The sequence below is a fragment of the Somniosus microcephalus genome, chromosome 15 (genome assembly GCF_052327205.1).
Source record: "Somniosus microcephalus isolate GS21.2 chromosome 15, FLI_Smic_1.0, whole genome shotgun sequence".
Classification (NCBI taxonomy): domain Eukaryota; kingdom Metazoa; phylum Chordata; class Chondrichthyes; order Squaliformes; family Somniosidae; genus Somniosus; species Somniosus microcephalus.
In genome coordinates, this window is record NC_141001.1 from 118109887 (window position 1) to 118133869 (window position 23983).

Consider the following 23983-nt stretch of genomic DNA (forward strand, 5'->3'; position numbering starts at 1 on the left):
CCCCCACCAGAGGAAATAGTTTCTGTCCAATCTACCCCATCAAATCCTTTAATCGTCTTAAACACCTCAATTAGATCACCCCTTAATCGTCTATACTCGAGGGAGTACAAGCCTGGTGAGCACCGTATCGCTAAATGTACCCTACTTCACCATCGTGGAAAACTTGACACAACAGAAAGCCGGAGAGATTTTCAAAGCAATTACCAGATGTTGATGGCTTAGTGTATAGTGAGATTTAATCTGTGCCATGTTTAATCATTTTACTAGCGGTTTCTTCAATGTAAGTATGGTGTAGGAATTGCCTGTGTCTTGCAGTGTAATTAACTTGCCTTTATTTTTTTTATCATTACCTTTTGCTGTTTTATTTGGCTGCTTCTGAGCCCATATGAGTCATTCCACATGGAAACAATTAAGACCTGGAAAAAAAAAACTATCCCGACTCCAAGAACAAATGCACCCTTCGGATGCAGTCGGAGAATTCTGTCTGTTTAAGCCATTAAGTACTAACTTACCAGCTCTGGGCATTGAGCGTTTTAAATGCATCCGTTTTCTTAACTTCTCCGCAGAAATTTCAAACTGTCGTATCTTGTTGCCTGTTTTCAGGACGAGCGAAAACTGAAGACCTCCAATCAAAAAAAAACCCAGCAGGGGTTGGTATTTCACTCCGTACCCTTGAATTTCTTGGAGAAGATTCCCAATCATGGTGGATTGGGTCCTATCACCAAGGCCGTTGATGTTTCTGCTTTTAATCCAAACCTGTGGAGAAGCCCAACGGATGACTCAAGATGCTTTGCTCATGCAGTACATTGAGAGACGCATCATCATACTCGAGGTAAGTGATATAGTCAAAGCCGGGTACGTCTCACGTGCCTTCGAGCTTAGGCTGAAGAACAAAAGCTATAACCTTGAAACTTCTAATTGCTAACGTCAATGACTTGCATCTGAATCGCGTCTCTAATGTGTGCCGGCAGCATTCCTTTGTTGGCTACTTAACAGTGGTATTCAATACCGATAAAAGATCTCAGTGAAGGCATTTATTCTATAGAGTAAATAGAGAGAAATTGTTTCCACTGGTGGGAGGGTCAGTAATTATCAAAAGAACCAGAGGGGAGATGAGGAGAATTTTTTTTTATTTACGCAGCGAGTTGTTGTGATCTGGAATGCGCTGCCTGAAAGGGCGGTGGAAGCAGATTCAGTAATAACTTTCAAAAGGGGAATTGGATAAATACTTGAAAGGGAAAACATTACAGGGCTGTGGGAAAAGAGCAGGGGGGAGTGGGACTAATTGGAGAGCTCTTTCAAAGAGCCGGCACAGACTCGATGGGCTGAATAGCCTCCTTCTGTGCTGTGTTATTCTATGATTCTATGGTGAGTGTAGCATGTTTGAGAGGATCGGGTGTCTATGGAGCTGTGGTTCCCAAAGCTCTCCACCAATGGGGAGATCCAAAGTGGTTACATAGAAACATAGAAGATAGGAGCAGGGGTAGGCCATTCGGCCCCTCGAGCCTGCTCCGCCATTTAATGAGATCATGGCTGAGCATCCAAATTCAGTACCCTGTCCCTGCTTTCTCCCCATATCCCTTGATCCCTTTAGCCTTAAGAAATATATCTAACTCCTTCTTGAATATATTTAATGAATTGGCCTCAACTGCCTTCTGTGGTAGAGAATTCCACAGGTTCACCACTCTCTAGGTGAAGAAATTCATCCTCATCTCAGTCCTAAATGGCTGACCCCTTATCCTTAGACTGTGACCCCTGGTTCTGGACTCCCCTGCCATCGGGAACATCCTTCCTGCATCTAGTCTGTCTAGTCCTGTTAGAATTTTATAAGTTGACACTTAACTGCCCTGTGAAGATACTCAGTTGTCTCAAACTGCTAGAAAGAATATGGACTGCAACGGTTCAAGAAGACGGCCCACCACTACCGCCTTCCCAGGGCAACAAGGGATGGGCAATAAATGCTGGCCTAGCCAGCGACAGCCACATCCTGACAAAGAATAATGATTTCAAAAAATGATGTTCTCCTCAATGTAGAGGAGACTGCATCAGTGGCACTGAATGCAAAGTATTAACAGCACAGAAACAGTCCATTCGGCCCAACAGGTCTATGTTGGTGTTTATGCTCCACACGAGCCTCCTCCCGCCCCTCATGTACTAGATAGAAGGAACTACATGTATATTGCTGTCTCATGTATAAGCCATGGTGTGGAGATGCCGGAGTTGGACTGGGGTGGACAAATGTAAGAAGTCACACAACACCAGGTTATAGTCCAACAGCTTTATTTGAAATCACAAGCTTTCGGAGCGCTGCCTGGGTCCTAAGCTCTGGAATTCCCTCCCTAAACCTCTCTACCTCTCGCTCCTCCTTTAAGACGCTCCTTAAAACTGACCTCTTGGACCCAGCTTTTGGTCACCTGCCCTGATATCTCCTTCTGTGGCTCGGTGTCAAAAATATTTTAAATGATATTGCTCTTGTTAAGCACCTTGGGGGCGTTTCGCCATGTTAAGTGCGCTCTATAAATGTAGTTGTTGTTCACGTGCAACAATCATGTGGGGCCTTAGACAATAGCGTAGGAAGCAGTGTGCAGACGTTGCTCTGACGTGGCTTCTCTATTGATAAGTTATTGAACTGCCGATGAGTGAGGGCAGAAGTTCCAGCCATGGCCTTCATGCATTTCTGCTCTAGTAATCAGCTCTTTGCTGGGATCATCAGGGAAACATTTCCTTCTTAGTGGCTAACGCAACAACAAAGAAAAGACAGCCAAACCAGTTTCATCCTACAAAGATACACATTCCGTCAGCCGTTCAATGTCTACCATCAGTGCTGGTCATGGAGACACCCACACTGAAACCTGCCTAAAAAAGAAAGAATTGCTATAGCGCCTTTCACCACCTCAGGACGTCCTAAAGTGCTTTACAGCCAATGAAGTTCCTTTTGACGTGCAGTCACTGTTGTAATGTAGGAAACCCGGCAGCCAGTTTGCGCACAGCAAGCTCCCACAAACAGCAGTGTGATAATGAACAGATAATTTGTTTTTGTTATGTTGATTGAGGGATAAATATTGGCCAGGATACCGGGGAGAACTCACTCCCCTGCTCTTCTTCGAAATAGTGGCCGTGGGATCTTTTAAGTCCACCTGAGAGAGCAGACGGGGCCTCGGTTTAACGTCTCATCCGAAAGACGGCACCTCCGACAGTGCAGCACTCCCTCAGCACTGCACTGGGAGTGTCAGCCTGGATTTTTGTGCTCATATCTCTGGAGTGGGACTTGTACCCACAACCTTCTGACTCTGAGGCCACAGCGGACACTCTGACTTCCTAAAGAAGTAACTGCAGACGTAAAGAGAGCAAAACTGAGGGGAAGCTATTATTAATAAAAACAGGAAATGCTGGAAACACTCAGCAGGTCAGGCAGCATCTGTGGAGAGGGAAACAGAGTCAACGTTTCAGGTCGATGATCTTTCATCAGAACTGGAAAAAGTTAGAGCTGTAACAGATTTTAAACAGGTACAGGGGCGGGGAAAGGGGGGCGGGGAGGAAAGAACAAAAGTGAAGGTCTGTGATAGGGTGGAAGGCAGGAGAGATTAAGAGACAAAAGTGACGATGGTGCGAGGCAAAAGGAGATGGTCATGGGACAGGTTAAGAAACAAAAGATGGGTCTAGAGGAGGTGTAATTGGGAATGGCAGAATCATCAACAGCTGCCATCCGAAAAAATGGGGGCAGAGGTTATGGTCTGAAATTGTTGAACTCGATGTTGCATCCAGAACTCTGTAAAGTGTCTAATAGAAAGATGAGGTGCTGTTCCTCGAGCTTACGTTGAGCTCCATTGGAACAGTGTCGGAGGCCGAGGTCAGAGAGATCAGAGTGGGAGTGGAGCGGAGAATTAAAGTGACAGCCAACCGGAAGCTCGGGGTCACCCTTGTGGACTGAACGGAGGTGTTCCGCAAAGCGGTCACCCGATGTATTAATAACTGGTCACGACGGTTATGAAGTCTGTATCCCATGTGAAAAGAGGCTAAGTATTTCCAGTTATTTATTCAAGTAATATTGAAGTATTCGAATGCTCTCGCTAGAGGGCCATCAACATCAGTATTTAGTTTATTAACTTTGATATCATTATATCAAGTTCGGAGCAGCAGAGCACTTATAAAAGAACTCAACAAATTATTTATCGTGTAGTACTGAGCAGGGTTTCTAAGCTGGGTCTCGCCAATATTGCTCAAGGATTTATTTCTTAATATCCAGCAATTGGTTTTTCCAGATTTCTAGCTAAGAAAGGGTTAAGTTAGGAGGACAGGTTGCATAGTCTGGGCTTGTATTCCCTCAGAGAATAAAGAAGATTAAGGGGTGATCTAATTGAGGTGTTTATGATGATCAAAAGAGTTGATCGGGTAGATAGAGAGAAACTATTTCCTCCGGTGGGGGGAGTCCAGAACAAGGGGGGCGTAACCTTAAAATTAGAGCCAGGCCGTTCAGGGGTGAAATCAGGGAGCACTTCTTCACACAAAGGGTGGTGGAAATCTGGAACTCTCTCCCCCAAAAAGCTGTTGAGGCCGGGGGTCAATTGAAAATTTCAAAACTGAGATTGAGAGATTTTTGTTAGGCAAAGGGTATTAAGGGTTACGGAACCAAGACGGGTAGATGGAGTTAAAGTACAGATCAGCCATGATCTCATTGAATGGTGGGACAGGCTCAAAAGGCTGACTGACCTATTCCTGTTCCAATGTTCCTATTAAAGCTCCAGATGTGGAGACATCTGCCAAAAATAGCTAGGCCAGAGTGTGAATAGCATATTGAATATACTAGACATGTCGCTGTACAACTCCCAGTACTGTAATTGTAAGCAAAGTATCAGAGACCTACATACATCAACAGTGCCTCTCCATAATACATAGAATCATCGAATCGTACAGCACATTCAGCCCAGTGTGCCTGTGCCATCTCTTTCAAAGAGCGATCCCATTAGTCCCACTCACCCAGTCTTTCCCCATAGCCCTGCAAATTTCTCTCATTTAAGTAATTATCCAATTAGTTAACTGAGTTACTATTGAAGTTACTATTCCACCACCCTTTCAGTCAGTGCATTCCAGACTAAAAAGAAAAAAAAGAAAGTCTTGCATTTCTCCCGCGCCTTTCACGACCACCGGACGTCCCAAAGCGCTTTACAGCCAATGAAGTACTTTTTGAAGTGTAGTCACTGTTGTAATGTGGGAAACGCGGCAGACTAATTTGCGCACAGCAAGCTCCCACAAACAGCAATGCAATAATTACCAGACAATCTGTTTTTTAGTGATTTAAAAAAAAAAATTGTTTATGGGACGTGGGCGTCACTGGCAAGGCCAGCATTTATTGCCCATCCCTAATTGCCCTTGGGAAGGTGGTGGTGAGCCGCCTTCTTGAACCGCTGCAGTCCGTGTGGTGAAGGTACTCCCACAGCGCTGTTAGGGAGGGAGTTCCAGGATTTTGACCCAGCGACGATGAAGGAACGGCCAATATACTTCTAAGTCAGGATGGTGTGTGACTCGGAGGGGAACTTGGGAGGTGGTAGTGTTCCCATGCGCCTGCTGCCCTTGTTCTTCTAGGTGGAAGAGGTCGCGGGTTTGGAAGGTGCTGTTGAAGAAGCCTTGGCGAGTTGCTGCAGTGCATCTTGTAGATGGTACACACTGCAGCCACAGTGCGTCGGTGGAGGAGGAAGTGAATGTTTAAGGTGGTGGATGGGCAGCCAGTCAAGTGGACTGATTTGTCCTGGAGAGATAAATATTGGCCCCAGGACACCGGGGATAACTCCCCTGCTCTTCTTCAAAATAGTGTCGTTGGATCTTTTACATTCAGCTGAAAGAGCAGACGGGGCTTCGGTTTAACATCCCATCCAAAAGACGGCACATCCGACAGTGCAGCACTCCCTCAGCACTGCACTGGGAGTGTCAGCCTAAATTTTTGTGCTCAAGTCTCTGGAGTGGGGACTTGAACCCACAACCTTCTGACTCAGAGGCGAGTGTGTTACCCACTGAGACACAGGTGACACATGGCTCAGATCATAAGAACTCGCTGTGTAAAAAAAAAAAATTCTCTTCATCTGGTTCTTTTGTCAATTCCCTTAAATCTGTGTCCTCTGATTCCCGACCCAGCAGCCACTGGAAGCATTGTCTAATCACATCCTACTGCTTTTATTTCAGGTAACGTTGAATTAGTGACATGCTTCCTCTAATAACGGCACTAATTTCATGCACGACATACCACTTGTGCGTTAGCTACATCATCTAATCCTTTTGATAGGAAGTCAAATGCTTAACGCTAAGGTTATCTCTTCATTAATTCACTTTTTAACAACAGGACCGGCTGGAAAAATGTAACCAGGACATGAACAAGTATGTCAGGGAGTTCAGAGACTTCCGGAAAGAAATCACAGTTCGCTTGGATGGGTTGAGTATTTACAAATCTGAGTTCAAGAATGAGGTGGACATTCTCGGATCCAGAATCGAGAGGATTGAAAAAGACATTGATTATCTGGAGGCACAGCAGCCAACTCAGCCGTGCGTGGAGGTTGACGACAAGTTGGTTGAAGAGCAGATCCAGCAAGCGGAGGAGAGGAAAAAAGCCAAGATCCGGATGGCTTCAGGTGAGAGCTGTTCATTTAATTTTCTTGTGGCAACGATTGGCTCCCCTGTTCTCCTGGAGAAACCTTCTTCTTCCTTTTAACTTGTCTGGGTGTGGGTGATTCTGGCAAGACCCCACATGCCACCCATCCTTCATTGTCCTATAAAGGTCCTGGTAGGCCTTCTAGTTGCACCACTGCAGTCTTATTTTACAGCGATTATTTTGTACAATTAAATTGAATGGACACTTCAGAGGGTGTTAAGTGTCAATCAAGTGCTGTAGAGTCACTTGACAGTTAGAAGAGGCTGGGGTAGCAGATTCCCTTTCTCAAAGGGGACTGGTTGAGCTTTGCAGCTTTCATGGTCACTATTTTGTTCTTGGCTCTCAAGTTTATTGAATGGAATTTCACAACTTACCATGGAGGCATTTGTATTCATGACCATTGGGTTGCTAGCCCAGTAATATAACCACCCAGCACCACACACTGCCATACCCAGACTACGTTATGGCAGGGTCATGGCCCCAAGTGTGCTGTCAGCCATGGCTCAGTGGGTAGTGCACTCTCACCTCTGGGTCAGAAGGATTGTGGGTTCAAGTCCCACTCCAGAGACTTGAACACAATAATTCTAGGCTGACATTCCAATGCAGTGTTGAGGGAGTGCTGCACTGTCAGAGGTGCCATTGTTTGGCTGAGATGTTAAACCGAGGCCCCGTCTGCTCGCTCAGGTGGACGGAAAAAGATCCCATGGTGCTATTTTGAAGAAGAGCAGGGGAGTTCTCCCCAGTGTCCTGGCCAATGTTGATCCCTCAATCAACATCTCTAAAACAGATGATCTGGTCATAATAACATTGCTGTTTGTGTGAGCTTACGGTGCGCAAATCGGCTGCTGCATTTCCTACATTACAACAGTGACTGCACCCCAAAAGTACTTCATTGGCTGTGAAGCACTTTGGGATATCCTGAAGATGTGAAAGGCGCTATAGAAATGCAAGACTTTCTTTTTCCAAAAACCTAAATAAAGCAAGACTTGCATCTCCATAGCGCCTTTCACAACCTCAGGACGTCCCAAAGCACTTCACAGCCAATGAAGTACATCTGAAGTGTAGTCACCGTTGTAATGTAGGAAATTACACTTTTATAATGAAGTGAATACCTCAGTTAAATGGCCATGTATGAACTAGAACGGTGAGAGTCAGCAGCCTATTCAGGCATTTAAGGGTATCACAGCAATAGCAACAAACAAACAACTTGTGCCTTTATATAGCGCCTTTAAAACCCAGTCCCATCTAACCCGCCACAAGAGAGAAATTCTTTTGTAATTGACTTCCTCAGAAAGACTTTGTTGAAACACCCACCACAGCCTGACTCGCGCTTCAGCATCCCCAGTCCAATAAGTGATAGTTAACTCTCTATTTAACGTACTGCTTTGAAACAAAGCTCCACCATCCAAGTATTGTCTAGGGTAAGATTTCTACAGGCACAAGTAAGCTTAAGCAAAACTCAGCTGCCCGTGTCCTAACTCGCACCAAGTCCCATTCACCCATCTCCCCTGTGCTCGCTGACCTACATTGGCTCCCGGTTAAGCAACACCTCGATTTCAAAATTCTCATCCTTGTTGTCAAATCCCTCCATGGCCTCGCCCCTCCTTATCTCTGTAATCACCTCCAACTCCACAATCCTCCACGATCTCTACACTCCTCCAAATCTGGCCTCTTGAGCATCACCGATTTCAATTGCACCACCATTAGCGGCCGTGCCTTCAGCTGCCTAGGCCCTAAGCTCTGGAATTCCCTCCCTAAACCTCTCCGCCTCGCTCCCTCTCTTTCTTCCTTTAAGATGCTCCATAAAACCTACCTCTTTGACCAAGCTTTTGGTCATCTGTCCCATATCACTTTACGTGGCTCAGTGTTGTTTGATAATCGCTCCTGTGAAGCGCTTTGGGACGTTTTGCTATTTTAAAGGTGCTATATAAATGCAAGTTGTTGTTGTTGTAAACACTGATATTCTATGTGGACCTTTCGGAGTGAGTGTTGAGGTGTAGCTGCAGATGGCTTTGTCTTTCCAGTGGCCAAATCCAACCATTTCACCAAAGATCCTTTGACTGCCAAAAATGTAATTTGTGGAAGCAGCAAACACTTAATCCAATAGCAAAATACTGCGGATGCTGGAAATCCGAAATGACAACAGAAAATGCTGGAAAAACTCAGCAGGTCAGGCAACATCCGTGGAGAGAGAAACCGAGTTAACGTTTCAGGTCGAAACCCTTCGTCAGGACTTAATCCAGTTGTATTAAAATTCCTCTCTCTGCTATTTTAACAGAGATTGTAATGGGGCAGTAATTCCTCCCCAAACGCGTGAGTATGGAAGGGGTACTCACGCGTCTGGTCGGAGGAAATGCCGGTTTTCAGCATGCACAGCGCATGCACTGAAAACCGGCATTTCCTCTCCTCTAACCCAAGAGTTGAAGAGGCTAGCGCGTGCGCTGTAGGGGGCAGCGCGTGCGTCTTGGATTTCCTCTGTTTTGGGGGATTTGCGCATGTGTAAAGGCCTCTGGTCTTTACGCTTGTAAAAAGCACACGTAAGTATTTATTTTTACAGGTAAGTGGTGTTTTAGTGCAATGTAGAAATTTTTTTTCCACAGGTTTATTATTTTAAAGAATCTACAATAAGGTAAGTTTCGTTTTAGACCCTTTTTATTAAAAAATTATTTTTTTCAAAAAAAAAAATTATTGTTTAAATTATTTTTTTAAACTTATTTATACTTAATTTAATGATTGGGATGTTTTTTAAAATGTTATTTAAAGTTTAAGTAGTGTTTTGTGGTGCAGTACTTCTCATGAGTTTGACAGTTCTTACTCTCAAACTTATGAATGAAGTTTCCCCTCCCCTGATTGGCTGAACAGTGCTCACCTGATCCCAGCCGGCACATCGCACTAACTACGCCGCTGGGTCAGGTTAGCACAGCGCGCTGACATCAGAACCGGGCCACTGACAGGAAATCCACTGCGGGCCAGGTTTCAGATGTCGGCGCGCAGGGTAAGTGCACATCGGGGGCTTGCACGCGCGGCAAGCCCTCGACACCAAGTTCTGGGCCAATCTGTTTACTTTAAATGGATTAACAGCTCCACTGAAATAGCAGTGAGTTCCTCTTCTGGTCCATTACCGACAGTCATTCATATCCTTGCATCACTACTTACTGTGAGCAGTTCTGGGCACCACACCCGAGGAAGGATATATTGGCCTTGGAGGGAGTGCAGCGTAGGTTTACCAGACTGATACCCGGACTTCAAGGGTTAAGTTACGAGGAGAGATTACACAAATTAGGGTTGTATTCCCTGGAATTTAGAAGGTTAAGGGGTGATCTGATCGAAGTTTTCAGAATATTAAGGGGAACAGATAGGGTAGATGGAGAGAAACTATTTCTACTAGGACTAGGGTCATAGTCTAAAAATTAGAGCCAGATCTTTCAGGAGTGAAATTAGGAAACACTTCCACACACAAAGGGTGGTAGAAGTTTGGAACTCTCTACCGCAAACAACAATTGATGCTAGATCAATTGTTAACTTTAAATCGGAGATTGATAGCTTTCTGTTAATCAAATGTATTAAGGGATATGGGCCAAAGGCGGGTACATGGAGTTAGGTCGCAGATCAGCCATGATCTCTCTGAATGGCGGAACAGGCTCAAGGGGCTGAATGGCCTCCTCCTGTTATTGTTTTACTACAATAAATGATTTATTTTTGTAGTTTATTTTCTCCTGCCCACCTTTCCCAGCCCCTCTAATCTCCCTGTGCCCCATGTACTGACAGGGTTAGACCACAGGTTTGGCAAAAGAACTAGAGGTAAAATGGGGAGAAATGATTTTCATAGAGGGTTGTTAAGACCTGGAACGCACTAACTGAAAGGGTGGAATCAGATTCCATAGGAACTTTCAAAAGGCAATTGGGCATGTATTTGAAGAGGAATAGTTTGCAGAGTGATGGGGGAAAGGCTGGGGAGTGTGACTAAAATGGAGAGCTCTTTCACAGAGCCGGGACAGTCATGATGGGCTGAATGGCCTCCTTCTGTGCTGTACGATTTTATGATTGTATGATTATAGGTTGGAGCTTGTTCCCGCTGTGTTATAAACACAAGAAATAGGAGCAGGAGTCGGCCATTCGGCCCCTCGAGCCTGCTCCGCCATTCAATAAGATCATGGCTGATCTTCGACCTCAACTCCACTTTCCCGCCCGATCCCCATATCCCTTGATTCCCCGAGAGTCCAAAAATCTATCGATCTCAGCCTTGAATATACTCAATTCCAAATTCCAAAGGTTCACAACCCTGTGAGTGAAGAAATTCCTCCTCATCTCAGTCCTAAATGGCCGACCCTCTTATCCTGAGACTGTGCCCCCACCCCCCTGGTTCTAGACTCTCCAGCCAGGGGGACACAGCGGATCACAAAGCAGTAAAGCAGCCTCCACAGCCCTCTGGGGCAGAGAATCCCAAAGATTCACAAGCCCTCTGAGTGAAGAAACTAAGGGTGTGCTGTTCCTCAGCTGGCCACTAGGAGATGCAGAAGCGCAGCCGAAGGATTGTGGGGCGAACGGGGGTGGGGGGGCGGGGGGGGGGAGGCTGGGAAAGGTGGGGGTTGACAGGCCCTCTGTTTTTTTTCTTCTCTCTATGGGAAAGCTCCCGGATGCTGTACAGCGCCTCCCAACATTTCCTAAAGGCGGAGATGCGGCCCTTGACACTCAGACGCAGTAATGGTTACGGTGCTGGATTGTGTAACCTTGGTGCGAATCCTCCCATGACAAGTCTTAAAATTGAATTCAATACAGTTGGTAAGCTGTGGGTTAACGCTGGGGGTGGGGGGGGGGGGGGGTGCAAAATGACCATGGAAGCTACGATACGAACCCAGCTGGTTTGCCAATGCCCTTCAGGCAAGGGAACATGCCTTCCCTGGCCAGTCTGGCCGGCTTGTGACTCTGCTGCGTGGCTAAAGAAGAAAGAAAGAACTTGCATTTCTATAGCGCCTTACACGACCTCAGGATGTCCCAAAGCGCTTTACAGCCAATGAAGTGCAGCCACTGTTGTAATGTAGGAAATGAGGCAGCCAATTTGCGCACAGCAAGCTCCCACAAACACCAATGTGATAAATAGCCAGATAATCTGTTTTTTTTAGTAATATTGGTTGAAGGATAAATATTGGCCCAGGACACGGGGGAGAACTGCCCTGATCTTCTTCGAAATAGTGCCATGGGATCTTTTACATCCACCTGAGAGAGCAGGCGGGGCCTCAGCTTAACATCTCATCCGATAAGACAGCACCTCCAACAGTGCGGCACTCCCTCAGCACTGCACTGGGAGTGTCAGCCTGGATTTAGGGCTCAAGACTCTGGAGTGGGGCTTGAGCCCATGATCTTCTGCCTTGGAGACGAGAGAGTGCGGCCCACTGAGCATAGGCTGACACTTGACTCTTAATGCCCTCTGAAGTTGCCTAGCTAGCCATTTAATTGTCAGGGCTACTGGAGATGGGGAATAAATGCAGCTTTGCTTGCGCGACTATTCACGTGAACAGGCTCACAACCTACCATTGTATGATACACTATCGTAGGTCGCTATCAGTGTTAGCCATAGCTCAGGGAGAAGCACTCAACCCTCTGAATCAGAAGGTCTATGGGTATAAGTCCCACTCCATGAAACTTGAGCACATAATCCAGGCTGACACTCCCAGTCCAGTACTGAGGGAGTGCTGCAGTGTCAGAGGTGCCGTCTTTCGGATGAGACATTAAACCGAGGATCTAACTACCCTCTCGGATGGGCGTAAAAGATCCCATGGGACAATTTTGAAGCAGAGCAGGGGAGTTCTCCCTGGTATCCTGGACAATAGTAACACCTAAAAACAGATTATCTGGTCATTATCACATTGCTGTTTGTGGGATCTTGCTGTGCGCAAATTGGGCTGCCACATTTCCTACATTACAACAGTGACAACACTTCAAATGTATTCCATTGGCTGTAAAGCACTTTGGGACGTCGTGAAAGGTGCTGTAGAAATGAAAGTCTTACTTTCTTGGAGACTTACACCTTCTAGTTCGTCTAGTTTTGCATTAAAGTTTAAACATTTGTCAAAGCTTCTTCAGCTGGTGATATTATGATGTAATGGAATCACCTGGAGCTCATTTCGCACACCTCTACGATCCTAGTAACATGTTTTCTCAGGCACCTTACCAACCCACAGTCTCGCTTTTAAGTCTTTGAGTCGGCAGGCAATTGCGCCCACGCAGATAGAACTAGGCCAGATTGTCTAACTGCAGCAGAGTTAATGAGACGCACCGACATTCCCTTCACTGATGCCAACTTTAAAACTGGGCCCCCCTGCCGAGTTTCCAGCTTCAACTGCAGCAACACTCTCCGAGTACACATCACCATCTTCTGATGCAGCAAGTCTTCCACAACGTCAAGCTGACAGGGAGACAAGTGAAGACCAAGATCGAAGACACACTTTCCTCATTTAGATGTGTGACCTCCTGTTAAACAATTAATCAGCGTTTTCTTCAGAAAAGCTGAGCTCGTTCTTTTGACTTTTTTCCATCCTATTGACAGTAAAATAACACTTGAGACTAGGTGTCAGCCATGGCCCAGTGGGTAGCACTCTCTCTCTCACCTCCAAGGCAAATTAAGTCGTGGGCTCAAGTCCCACTCCAGAGACTTAAGCCCATAATCCAGGCTGACACTCCCAGTGCAGTGCTGAGGGAGTGCCGCACTGTCCGAGGTGCCGTTTTTCAGATGAGCTGTTAAACCCAGGCCCCATCTGCCCCTCTCAGGTGAATATAAAAGATCCAATGGCACTTTTTGAAGAAGAGCAGGGGGAGTTCTCCCCGGTGTCCTGGGGCCAATATTTATTCCTCACCCAACATCACTAAAACAGATTATCTGGTCATTATCTCATTGCTGTTTGTGGGAGCTTGCTGTGCGCACATTGGCTGCCGCGTTTCCTACATTACAACAGTGACCACACTTCAAAAAGTACTTCATTGGCTGTAAAGTGCTTTGGGATGTCTTGAAGTCATGAACAGCACGGGAGAAATGCAAATTCTTTCTATATAGCAGCTCATCAGGATGAAACATCACAGAGCGCTTCCTACACAATGAATCGCCCTGAACTATACGCTGACTGTTCTTATCCAGGATAGCAGCAAAAACTTAATGGGCAGGATTTTCATTGGGCCGTGGAGGCGGGATTGGAGGCGTGTGGGGGGTAAAATCGCGCAATCGGGGGGCACGAACCCATCCCGCCCCCAACCCGCCTCCATGCCAGTTTCAAAGGAGGCGGGTACCCGACCTGTGCTGGGACCCGCCTCCCCGAGGTGGGAAGGGGATTAGTGCCAATTAACTGCCTGTTAACAGGTAGTTAACAGGCAGCTTTTAGCCTAATCCCTATTTTTATTGCTGAAGCGTGGGATTCCCGACGGCTCCAAACCACGCCAAGTTAGCGAGGCGGACCGTCGGGCTGAAGGGCTTGGAGGGTTCGAGATGTCCGGTGTTCAGGTGAGTGATGGGTGCATGAGTGCAAAGGTAAGTGTGTTTGGTGTGTGTAAAGTGTTTAAAGAAGTTTTACTTACATTTACAGCCTTCCTTCAGTTCTCGTGAGTCCCTCATCTCACCGGCACAGAAAGCAGAATGGCCGCGAGCTGTCAAAAATCGCAGCATTCAGCTTTCTGTTCTGGAGAGATCTCTAAATCAGCCTGAGAGGAAGGAATTAACTTGGAGTACAGATTGTCAGTGTTTGACAGCTTCAAAGAGCTGTCAAACGCTGATATTTTATCTGTCAAAAGGTCTTGACAGATGAAATGTCAATCTGTGACATCACCTGTTGCCGGGAGGCCCTTAATTGGCCGGCTGAGCCTGCTGGGCGGGCTCAACAAGGTCAATCAAGTGAAAGTCGCATGGATTGGCCACAACTCGATGGAGGCAGGACTACAACCCCGAAAGATGTAGTCCCGCCTCCTACACACCTCCAGTATCAAAATCCAGCCTCACAACTTGCATTTATATAAGCTTATCGTCTTGTGATTTTTTTTGACCAATTTCCACAAAAAAGATTTGGAAATAAGAGTTGCAGTTTTTTTTTATTTGCTCCGGGATGTGGGCGTCGCTGGCAAGGCCAGCATTTATTGCCCATCCCTAATTGCCCTCGAGAAGGTGGTGGTGAGCCTCCTTCTTGAACCACTGCAGTCCGTGTGGTGAAGGTACTCCCACAGTGCTGTTAGGGAGGGAGTCCCAGGATTTTGACCCAGCGATGATGAAGGAACGGCCGATATATTTCCAAGTCAGGATGGTGTGTGACTTGGAGGGGAACTTGGAGGTGGTGGTGTTCCCAGGCGCCTGCTGCCCTTGTCCTTCTAGGTGGTAGAAATCGTGGGTTTGGGAGGTGCTGCCGAAGAAGCCTTGGTGAGTTGCTGCAGTGCATCTTGTAGATTTACGGGTTGTGTTGTAAAGAAAAATGTATTCACTTAAGTTTAAAAGAAAGGCAATGATACAAAATATGATTAAAATGCTAATGAGTTAGACTTTGAAACTGTTTCCCCATAGCTCCTAAACAATTTCTTAGCTTGTCTCTATAATCGATAAATATGTCACACCCATTGTGCTGGGAAGTCCTTGGTTCCTGGACCCTGGTTCCAGTCACTCAGCAGCAGTTGTCTGACATTGGGACTGAACTCTCTCCTTGAGCTGTGAGCATAGCGAGGTTTAAAACAAAACTGAGACAGAAGCAGAGGAAGTCAGTCAGGATTTTAAACAGAAAGCTGCAAGGGCAAGCTTTCACAGGGCGCAAAATCAGAGAAATTTACTGCACAGAAGGAGGCCATTTGGCCCATCGCGTCTGTGCTGGGCGAAAACGAGCTATCCAGCCTAATCCCACTTTCCAGCTTTTGGTCCGTAGCCCTGTAGGTTTTTAAATGCGATGAGTGTTTCTGCCTCTCCCACCCTTTCAGGCAGTGAGTTCCAGCCCCCCACCACCCTCTGGGTGAAAAAGGTTCCCCTCAACTCCACCTCTAATCCTTCTACCAATTAATTTAAATCTTTGCCCCCTGGTTATTGACCTCTCTGCAAAGGGAAATAGGCCCTTCCTATCCACTCTATCTAGGCCCCTCATAATTTTATACACCTCAATCAAGTCTCCCCCCAGCTTCCTCTGTTCCAAGGAAAACAACCCCAGCCTATCCAACCTTTCCTCATAGCTAAATTTCTCCAGTCCCGGCAACAAAAATAAGGGAGAATGCAGTATGGTGGTTAGGAGCTTATTTTTTTGTTTAAATCAAGCAAGTCCACCCTCTGATGTGGGGAAGCATGGCATGTTGATTATTTTAGTATTACTTACACAAAAACAATTTGTACTGCAGAGTTAGGTGAGCCTGATCATAACCGTTGCTCTATATGTTCAATTGCTTTTAACTATTAACTTTTCATATCTGGCCTTGTCTTACCAGATAGTTTATCGGTCTGCTTTTGAGAAAGTTGAAGAGGCACATATAAAAGACATGAGTATCCAGTTCAGATCATACCCCTATGCTAATATATCTAGAAAATCTCTGGAATTCCCGCCCTGAACCTTTCCACCTCTCCGCCTCTCTCTCCTCCTTTGAGACGCTCCGTAAAACCTACCTCTTTGACCAAGCTTTTGACCTCCTGTCCTAATACCTCCTTGTGTGGCTCAGTGTCTGACAACGCTCCTGTGAAGTACCCGGGGACGTCTTACTATGTTAAAGGCGCTATATAAATACAAGTTGGTGTTGTATACTTAGCTATTGGACCGTGTGGGTCTACTCCAGAATGTAAGGGCGATAGGATCCACTTATGAGCGTGACTGATGCCACTGAAACTCCAAAGGTATCTATTGTAGACAGACTTTGTAAGAAAGTCCTCGGTTCGATTCACTGATTCCCTGCTCCTGGTAAGCAGCCACTGTCAAAAGGAGCACAGTTAAGAGATCTGTCCCCGATCTGCCACATTCCCTTGGAGCGAAGCTCCTAGTGAGAACTGCAGGATTGGTAAGCTTACCCTTTAAGGCAAGAAAGCTTCCCAAAGCGTTTCACGGAGATGAAACCAGATATTCAGCAGTGAAGCAGAAGATGTAAAGGGATGGTGACCAATGCCTTGGTCAATAAGGTGTGTCCTTAGGAGTTATTTGAAGGAGAGGAGTGAGGTAGCAAGGCATGGCCAAAGCCTCTACCACTAACGAGGAGCAGAGGTGGGTGAGGTACTAAATGCCAGTATCAGAGAGCAAGGGGCATGTGCTGGCATACACAACTGATGGGTTGGCAGCGCGAGAGAGGTGAGTCCATATTGGGGCTTGAAGATGAGGACTAGGATTTTCAATTCAATGCACTGGGGAATGGGGAGCCCATAAAAGTTGACGACACGACTTATATGGGTGTTGAAAAGCCAATGGTTGTGTGTGGTGTTGAAAACTGTACCTTCCAGATGGTGTGGGAGTTCCATGCTTGATGGGCCAGGTGAGGAATGTGTGCACAAATGAGGAGCGCGCCTCACTTCCAGCACACCACTGGTGGGAGGTTATAATTGCAGAGTGACAAGCTTGCACAGATATCCCATTATAAATGTGGATATCATTATCGAAAAAATAATGACAAATTGGACAAGATATATGACTTTAAATTGGGGTCTGAATTATTTCTGTGTAACCTTGCAGGTATCTTCCGCCTTCGAATCCCCTTCTCCTGAAGACTACACTTGGTCTTCACTGCTTGGGGAATTTTGGCTTTGGGCAATAGTGTAAAATGGGCAGTCTCGGATCAGCTGCCCACTATACGCCTCTCGTGATTTTCACTAAGGTAACTGAGGAGGACTTCAATCCTGCCTCACCATGAAGAAAGTGTTGACCATGAAGCATCATGTGCCACCCCGTCAGAGATCGACTAATACGTGTCTGCCTTTATCTGAAGGGACCCGGACGATATAAAGAAAGAAAGAAAGAAAGACTTGTATTTATACAGCACCTTTCACGACCACCGGACATCTCAAAGCGCTTTACAGCCAATGAAGTACTCTTTGAAGTGGAGTCACTGTTGTAATGTAGGAAAGGCGGCAGCCAATTTGCGCACAGCAAGCTCCCACAAACAACAATGTGATAATGACCAGATAATCTGTTTTTAGTAATGTTGATTGAGGGATAAATATTGGCCAGGACACCGGGGAGAACTCCCCTGCTCTTCTTCGAAAGAGTGCCGAGGGATCTTTTACATCCACCTGAGAGAGCAGACAGGGCCTCAGTATAACGTCTCATCTGAAAGATGGCACCTCCGACAGTGCAGCGCTCCCTCAGTACTGCACTGGGAGTGTCGGCCTAGATTTTTGTGCTCAGGTTCCTGGAGTGGGGACTTCAACCCACAACCTCCTGACTCAGAGGCGAGAGTGCTGGCCACTGAGCCAGGGCTGACACTAGGGATCAATGTTCCATTTAAGCTGTGGGGCCACAGGGTGGCACGGCCGCACAGCACTCTGGAGGTCCTGCGCAGCCGACTTACCGGCTTTTAAATGGAAAAACCGCGCATACGGCCCAAAATAAATCAGAGGGAACTTTGATAGGGATGGAAGTTATGTTACAGTTATATAAAGCTTCGGTCAGACCCCATCTGGAGCGATTGTGCTCAGTTCTGGGCCCCGCACCTCAGGAAGGATATACTGGCCTTGGAGGGGGAGCAGCCCAGATTCACCAGAATGATACCGGGGCTAAAAGGGTTAAATTATGAGGACAGGACTGGGCTTGTATTCCCTCGAGTGTAGAAGATTAAGAGGTGATCTGATCGAGGTGTTTAAAATGTTAAGAGAATTTGATCGGGTAGACGGAGAGAAACTATTTCTCTGGCGGGGGGAGTCCAGAACAAGGGGGGATCACCTTAAAATTAGAGCCAGGCCGTTCAGGGGTGATGTCAGGAAGCACTTCTTCACACAAAGGGTGGTGGCAATCTGGAACTCTCTCCCCCAAAAACGCTGTTGAGGCTGAAACATAGAAACATAGAAACATAGAAGATAGGAGCAGGAGTCGGCCATTTGGCCCCTCAAACCTGCTCCGCCATTCAATGCGATCATGGCTGATCATCCAAATTCAGTACCCGGTCCCTGCTTTCTCCCAATATCCCTTGATCCCTTTCACCTTAAGAAATATATCCAATTCCTTCTTGAATATATTTAATGAATTGGCCTCTACAGCCTTCTGTGGTAGAGAATTTCACAGGTTCACCACTCTCTGGGTGAAGAAATTCCTCCTCATCTCTGTCCTAAATGGCTTACCCCTTATCCTTAGACTGTGACCCCTGGTTCTGGACTCCCCAACCATCGGGAACATCCTTCCTGCATCTAGTCCGTCAAGTCCTGTTAGAATTTTATAAGTTTCAATGAGATCCCCTTTCATTCTTCTAAACTCCAGCGAGTACAAGCCCAATCGACCCAATCTCTCCTCATACGTCATTCCTGCCATCCCAGGTATCAGTCTGGTGAATCTTCGCTGAACTCCTTCCATGGCAAGAACATCCTTCCTCAGATAAGGCGACCAAAACTGCACACAATACTCAAGATGTGGTCTCACCAAGGCCCTGTACAACTGCAGCAAGACATCCTTGTTCCTGTACTCAAACCCTCTCGCTACGAAGGCCAACACACCATTTGCCTTCTTAACCGCCTGCTGCACCTGCATGCTTACCTTCAGCGACTGGTGCACAAGGATGCCCAGATCTCGTTGCACTTTCCCTTCTCCCAATCTATTGCCATTCAGATAATAATCTGCCTTCTTGTTTTTGATACCAAAGTGGATAACCTCGCATTTATCCACATTATATTGCATCTGCCATGCTTCTGCCCAATCACCCAACCTGTCCAAATCATACGGGAGTTTTTCGGCATCCTCCTCACAGCACACACGCCCACCCAGCTTTGTGTCATCTGCAAACTTGGAGATATTACATCTAGTTCCCTCGTCCAGATCATTAATATGTATTGGTAATATCTGGTGTCCAAGGACCGATCCCTGCGGTATCCCACTAGTCAATGCCTGCCACTCGGAAAAAGAGCTGTTTATTCCAACTCTTTGCTTTCTGTCTGCCAAGTTCTCTATCCAAGTCAATACCTTGCCCCCAATCTCATGTGCCTTAACTTTACACGCTAATCTCTTATGCAGGACCTTATCGAAAGCCTTTTGAAAGTCCAAATACACCACATCCACTGGTTCTCCGTTATCTATTTTACCAGTTACATCCTCAAAAAATTCCAGTAGATTAGTCAAGCACGATTTACCTTTTGTAAATCCATGTTGACTTTGTCCGATCCGGTCACTGTTTTCCAAGTGCTCTGCTATTACATCTTTTATAATGGACTCTAGCATTTTCCCCACTACCGATGTCAGGCTTACCGGTCTGTAATTCCCCGTTTTCTCTCTACCACCTTTTTTCAACAGTGGGGTAACATTAGCTACCCGCCAATCCATGGGTACTGTTCCGGAGTCTATTGAATTTTGGAAGATGACCAGCAATGCATCCACTATTTCTAGGGCCACTTCCTTAAGTACCCTAGGATGTAGATTATCAGGCCCAGGGGATTTATCGGCCTTCAATCCCGTCAATTTCTCTAACACCATTTCCCTACAAATACCTATGTTCCCCGACATCTCTGGGAGGTTATTTGTGTCCCCCTTTGTGAAGACAGAACCAAAGTATGTATTTAATTGGTCTGCCATTTTTTTGTTCCTCATTATAAATTCCCCTGATTCTGACTGCAAGGGACCTACGCTTGACTTCACCAATCTTTTTCTCTTCACATATCTATAAAAGCTTTTACAGTCAGTTTTTATGTTCCTCGCAAGCTTACTCTCATACTCTATTTTCCCTTTCTTAATTAATCCCTTTGTCCTCCTTTGTTGAATCCTAAACTGCTCCCAATCCTCAGGTTTACTGCTTTTTCTGGCCAATTTATATGTCCTCTCCTTGGATCTTATGCTATCCCTAATTTCCCTTGTTAGCCACGGTTGAGTCACTTTTTTTGTTTTATTTTTATGCCAAACTGGGATGAACAAATTCTGTAGTTCATCCATGCGATCTTTGAATGTTTGCCATTGCCTATCCACCGTCAACCCTTTGAGTGACATTCCCCAATCAATCCTACCCAACTCGCACCTCATACCATCGTAGTTTCCTTTATTTAAATTCAGGACCCTAGTCTCTGAGTCAACTACTTCACTCTCCATCTTAATGAAGAATTCTATCATATTATGATCGCTCCGACCCAAGGGGCCTCGCACAACAAGATTGCTAATTAATCCTGGGGGTCAATTGCAAATTTCAAAACTGAGATTGATAGATTTTTGTTAGGCAAGGGTTTAAAGGGTGACGGAACCAAGGTGGGTAAATGGAGATAAGATACAGATCAGCCACGATCTACTTGAATGGTGGAACAGACTCGAGGGGCTGAATGGTCTCTTCCTATTTCTGTGTGGAAAAATATCACCAAGGTTCATCATTAGATATGTACAGAGCTGGGAACAGTGTCAACTCACACGTTTCAAGGTTACTTGCCCAACTGTAATCCTAGATTCAGTCTGTTTCCCAATTCCCAGTCCCAGTCATACATTCAGGACATGGTTCCAGCGATTGCTAACAGCTGGATCCAATTGCAGTTCCTGGAAAAGGTTCACAAGCTCAGCCAACGTAATGTAAAAGACTAAACCAATAAGCTTTGCAAAAACATTGCCATTAATCACTGGGATAGCAATCCTTTTAAAACACTGATACGATTTGATATGTTTTAATGAGAGGGATCTTGCTGGAGCGGGGGCATCTCACGGCCTGTCCCATTAGTTAGACATTTTCCCTTCACACCTCAGTGCAAAAAGGTTTTGCCCCTGGACGTTGCCGGGAGTGCAAGCTGATAAGGGCGCGGCCGAGGACAACGGGGCATCTGGGACCTCGGTGAACGACAGGACCAACCATTTGCAATTGACCCCCAGCCTTTACAGCTTTTTGCGGGGAGAGTTCAAGATTACCACCACCCTTTGTGTGAAGAAGTGCTTCCTGACATCACCCCTGAGCGGCCTGGCTCTAATTTTAAGGTTCTGCTCCCTTGTTCTGGACTCCCCCCACCAGAGGAAATAGTTTTTCTCTATCTACCCGATCACATCCTTTAATCCTCTTAAACACCTCAATTAGATCACCCCTTAATCTTCTATACTCGAGGGAATAAAAGCCCAGTCTGTGCAACCTGTCCTCATAAGTTAACCTTAATCAATGAGATTTAAGGATTGAGAAAGAAACAAAGGAACGATGGAGCAGGAAATCAGGTGAATTAGAGTTAAATCTGGTACAGAAAGAGAAATAAAGAGAGGGAAAGAAAGATTGGATTAAGAGAGAGAGAAAAAAGAGATAGAAAGGAAAAGTAAGCTTTATTTTTTTTAAATTTATATTTGACATTTTTAAAATCTCCAACAACAATTCACTAACTGGGGGAATGAGACTCCACACTTTTAATTGTTCACTTTCTGGGCCAGAGAGGTTGATTGGCAGCAATTAACAATTATCACACCGTTAAAAGGATGCTTATGCTGTTAATTACTAGACTTAACTTTCTGCGGCGAGTTTAATGGGCAATTAATGTGCAAATGCAGCAAGTACATGAGACCCATTGGGAGATCGAGGGCGAGATGCTGTTTTGGTGAAGCTAATGGCGGAGCAGTACAAATCGTCCAGCAACTTGTGGTGATTCAGAACTCACGGGGAATCTCTCTCTCACCACAAGTTGCCAGAAGATTTACACATTAATAACAGCGCTCGTCATTATTTCTTTAGTAAATGCTGGCCCAATATGTTGTTATTAGGTTATTACAGCCTTAGCACAGATGGTAGCACTCTTGCCTGAGTCAGAAGGTCATAGGTTCAAGCCGCGACTCCAGCGACTTGAGCACAAAAATCTAAGCTGACACTCCACTGCAGTACTGACGGAGCGCTGCACTGTCGGAGGGGCAGTACTGAGGGAGCACTGCACTGTCGGAAGGGCAGTACTGAGGGAGTGCTGCACTGTCGGAGGGGCAGTACTGAGGGAGTGCTGCACTGTGGGAGGGGCAGTACTGAGGGAGCACTGCACTGTCGGAGGGGCAGTACTGAGGGAGTGCTGCACTGTCGGGGGGCAGTACTGAGGGAGTGCTGCATTGTCGGAGGGGCAGTGCTGAGAGAGCACTGCACTGTCGGAGGAGCAGTACTGAGGGAGCGCTGCACTGTGGGAGGGGCAGTACTGAGGGAGCGCAGCACTGTCAGAGGGGCAGTACTGAGGGAGCACTGCACTGTCGGAGGGGCAGTACTGAGGGAGTGCTGCACTGTCGGAGGGGCAGTACTGAGGGAGTGCTGCATTGTCGGAGGGGCAGTACTGAGAGAGCACTGCACTGTCGGAGGAGCAGTACTGAGGGAGCGCTGCACTGTCGGAGGGGCAGTACTGAGGGAGCGCTGCACTGTCGGAGGGGCAGTACTGAGGGAGCGCTGCACTGTCGGAGGGGCAGTACTGAGGGAGCGCTGCACTGTCGGAGGGGCAGTACTGAGGGAGCCCTGCACTGTCAGAGGGGCAGTACTGAGGGAGCGCTGCACTGTCGGAGGGGCAGTACTGAGGCAGCCCTGCACTGTCAGAGGGGCAGTACTGAGGGAGCGCTGCACTGTCGGAGGGGCAGTACTGAGGCAGCCCTGCACTGTCGGAGGGGCAGTGCTGAGGGAACGCTGCACTGTTGGAGGGGCAGTACTGAGGGAGCGCTGCACTGTCGGAGGGGCAGTACTGAGGGAGTGCTGCACTGTCGGAGGGGCAGTACTGAGGGAGTGCTGCACTGTCGGAGGGGCAGTACTGAGGGAGCGCTGCACTGTCGGAGGGGCAGTACTGAGGCAGCCCTGCACTGTCGGAGGGGCAGTACTGAGGGAGCGCTGCACTGTCGGAGGGGCAGTACTGAGGGAGCACCGCACTGTCACAGGGGCAGTACTAAGGGAGCGCTGCACTGTCGTAGGGGCAGTACTGAGGGAAAGCTGCACTGTCGGAGATGCAGTAATGATGGAGCGCTGCACTGTTGGAGGGGCAGTACAAAGGGACCGCCTCACTGTCAGAGGGACAGCACTGAAGGAGCACCTCACTGTCGGAGGGGCAGTAGTGAGGCAGTGCTGCACTGTCAGAGGGGCAGTACTGAGGGAGCGCTGCACTGTCGGAGGAGCAGTACTGAGGGAGCGCTGCACTGTCGGAGGGGCAGTACCGAGGGAGTGCTGCACTGTCGTAGGGGCAGTAATGAGGGAGCGCTGCACTGTCAGAGGGACTGTACTGAACGAGTGCTGCATTGTCGGAAGGGCAGTACTGAGGGAGCGCTG

The 23983-nt window shown here is 46.9% G+C and overlaps 1 protein-coding gene across 1 annotated transcript in view; it reads left to right on the forward strand.

Moving 5' to 3' along the window:
* Window positions 1-458: 458 nt before the first annotated feature.
* Window positions 459-23983, forward strand: part of olfml1 (olfactomedin-like 1) — a 53386-nt gene continuing 29861 nt past the window's right edge. Inside the window, exons 1-2 of the mRNA XM_086008332.1 lie at window positions 459-832; window positions 6335-6620. Coding sequence (XP_085864458.1) covers window positions 701-832; window positions 6335-6620 — 418 coding nt within the window. The 5' untranslated portion in view covers window positions 459-700. The remainder of the gene's footprint in view (window positions 833-6334; window positions 6621-23983) is intronic.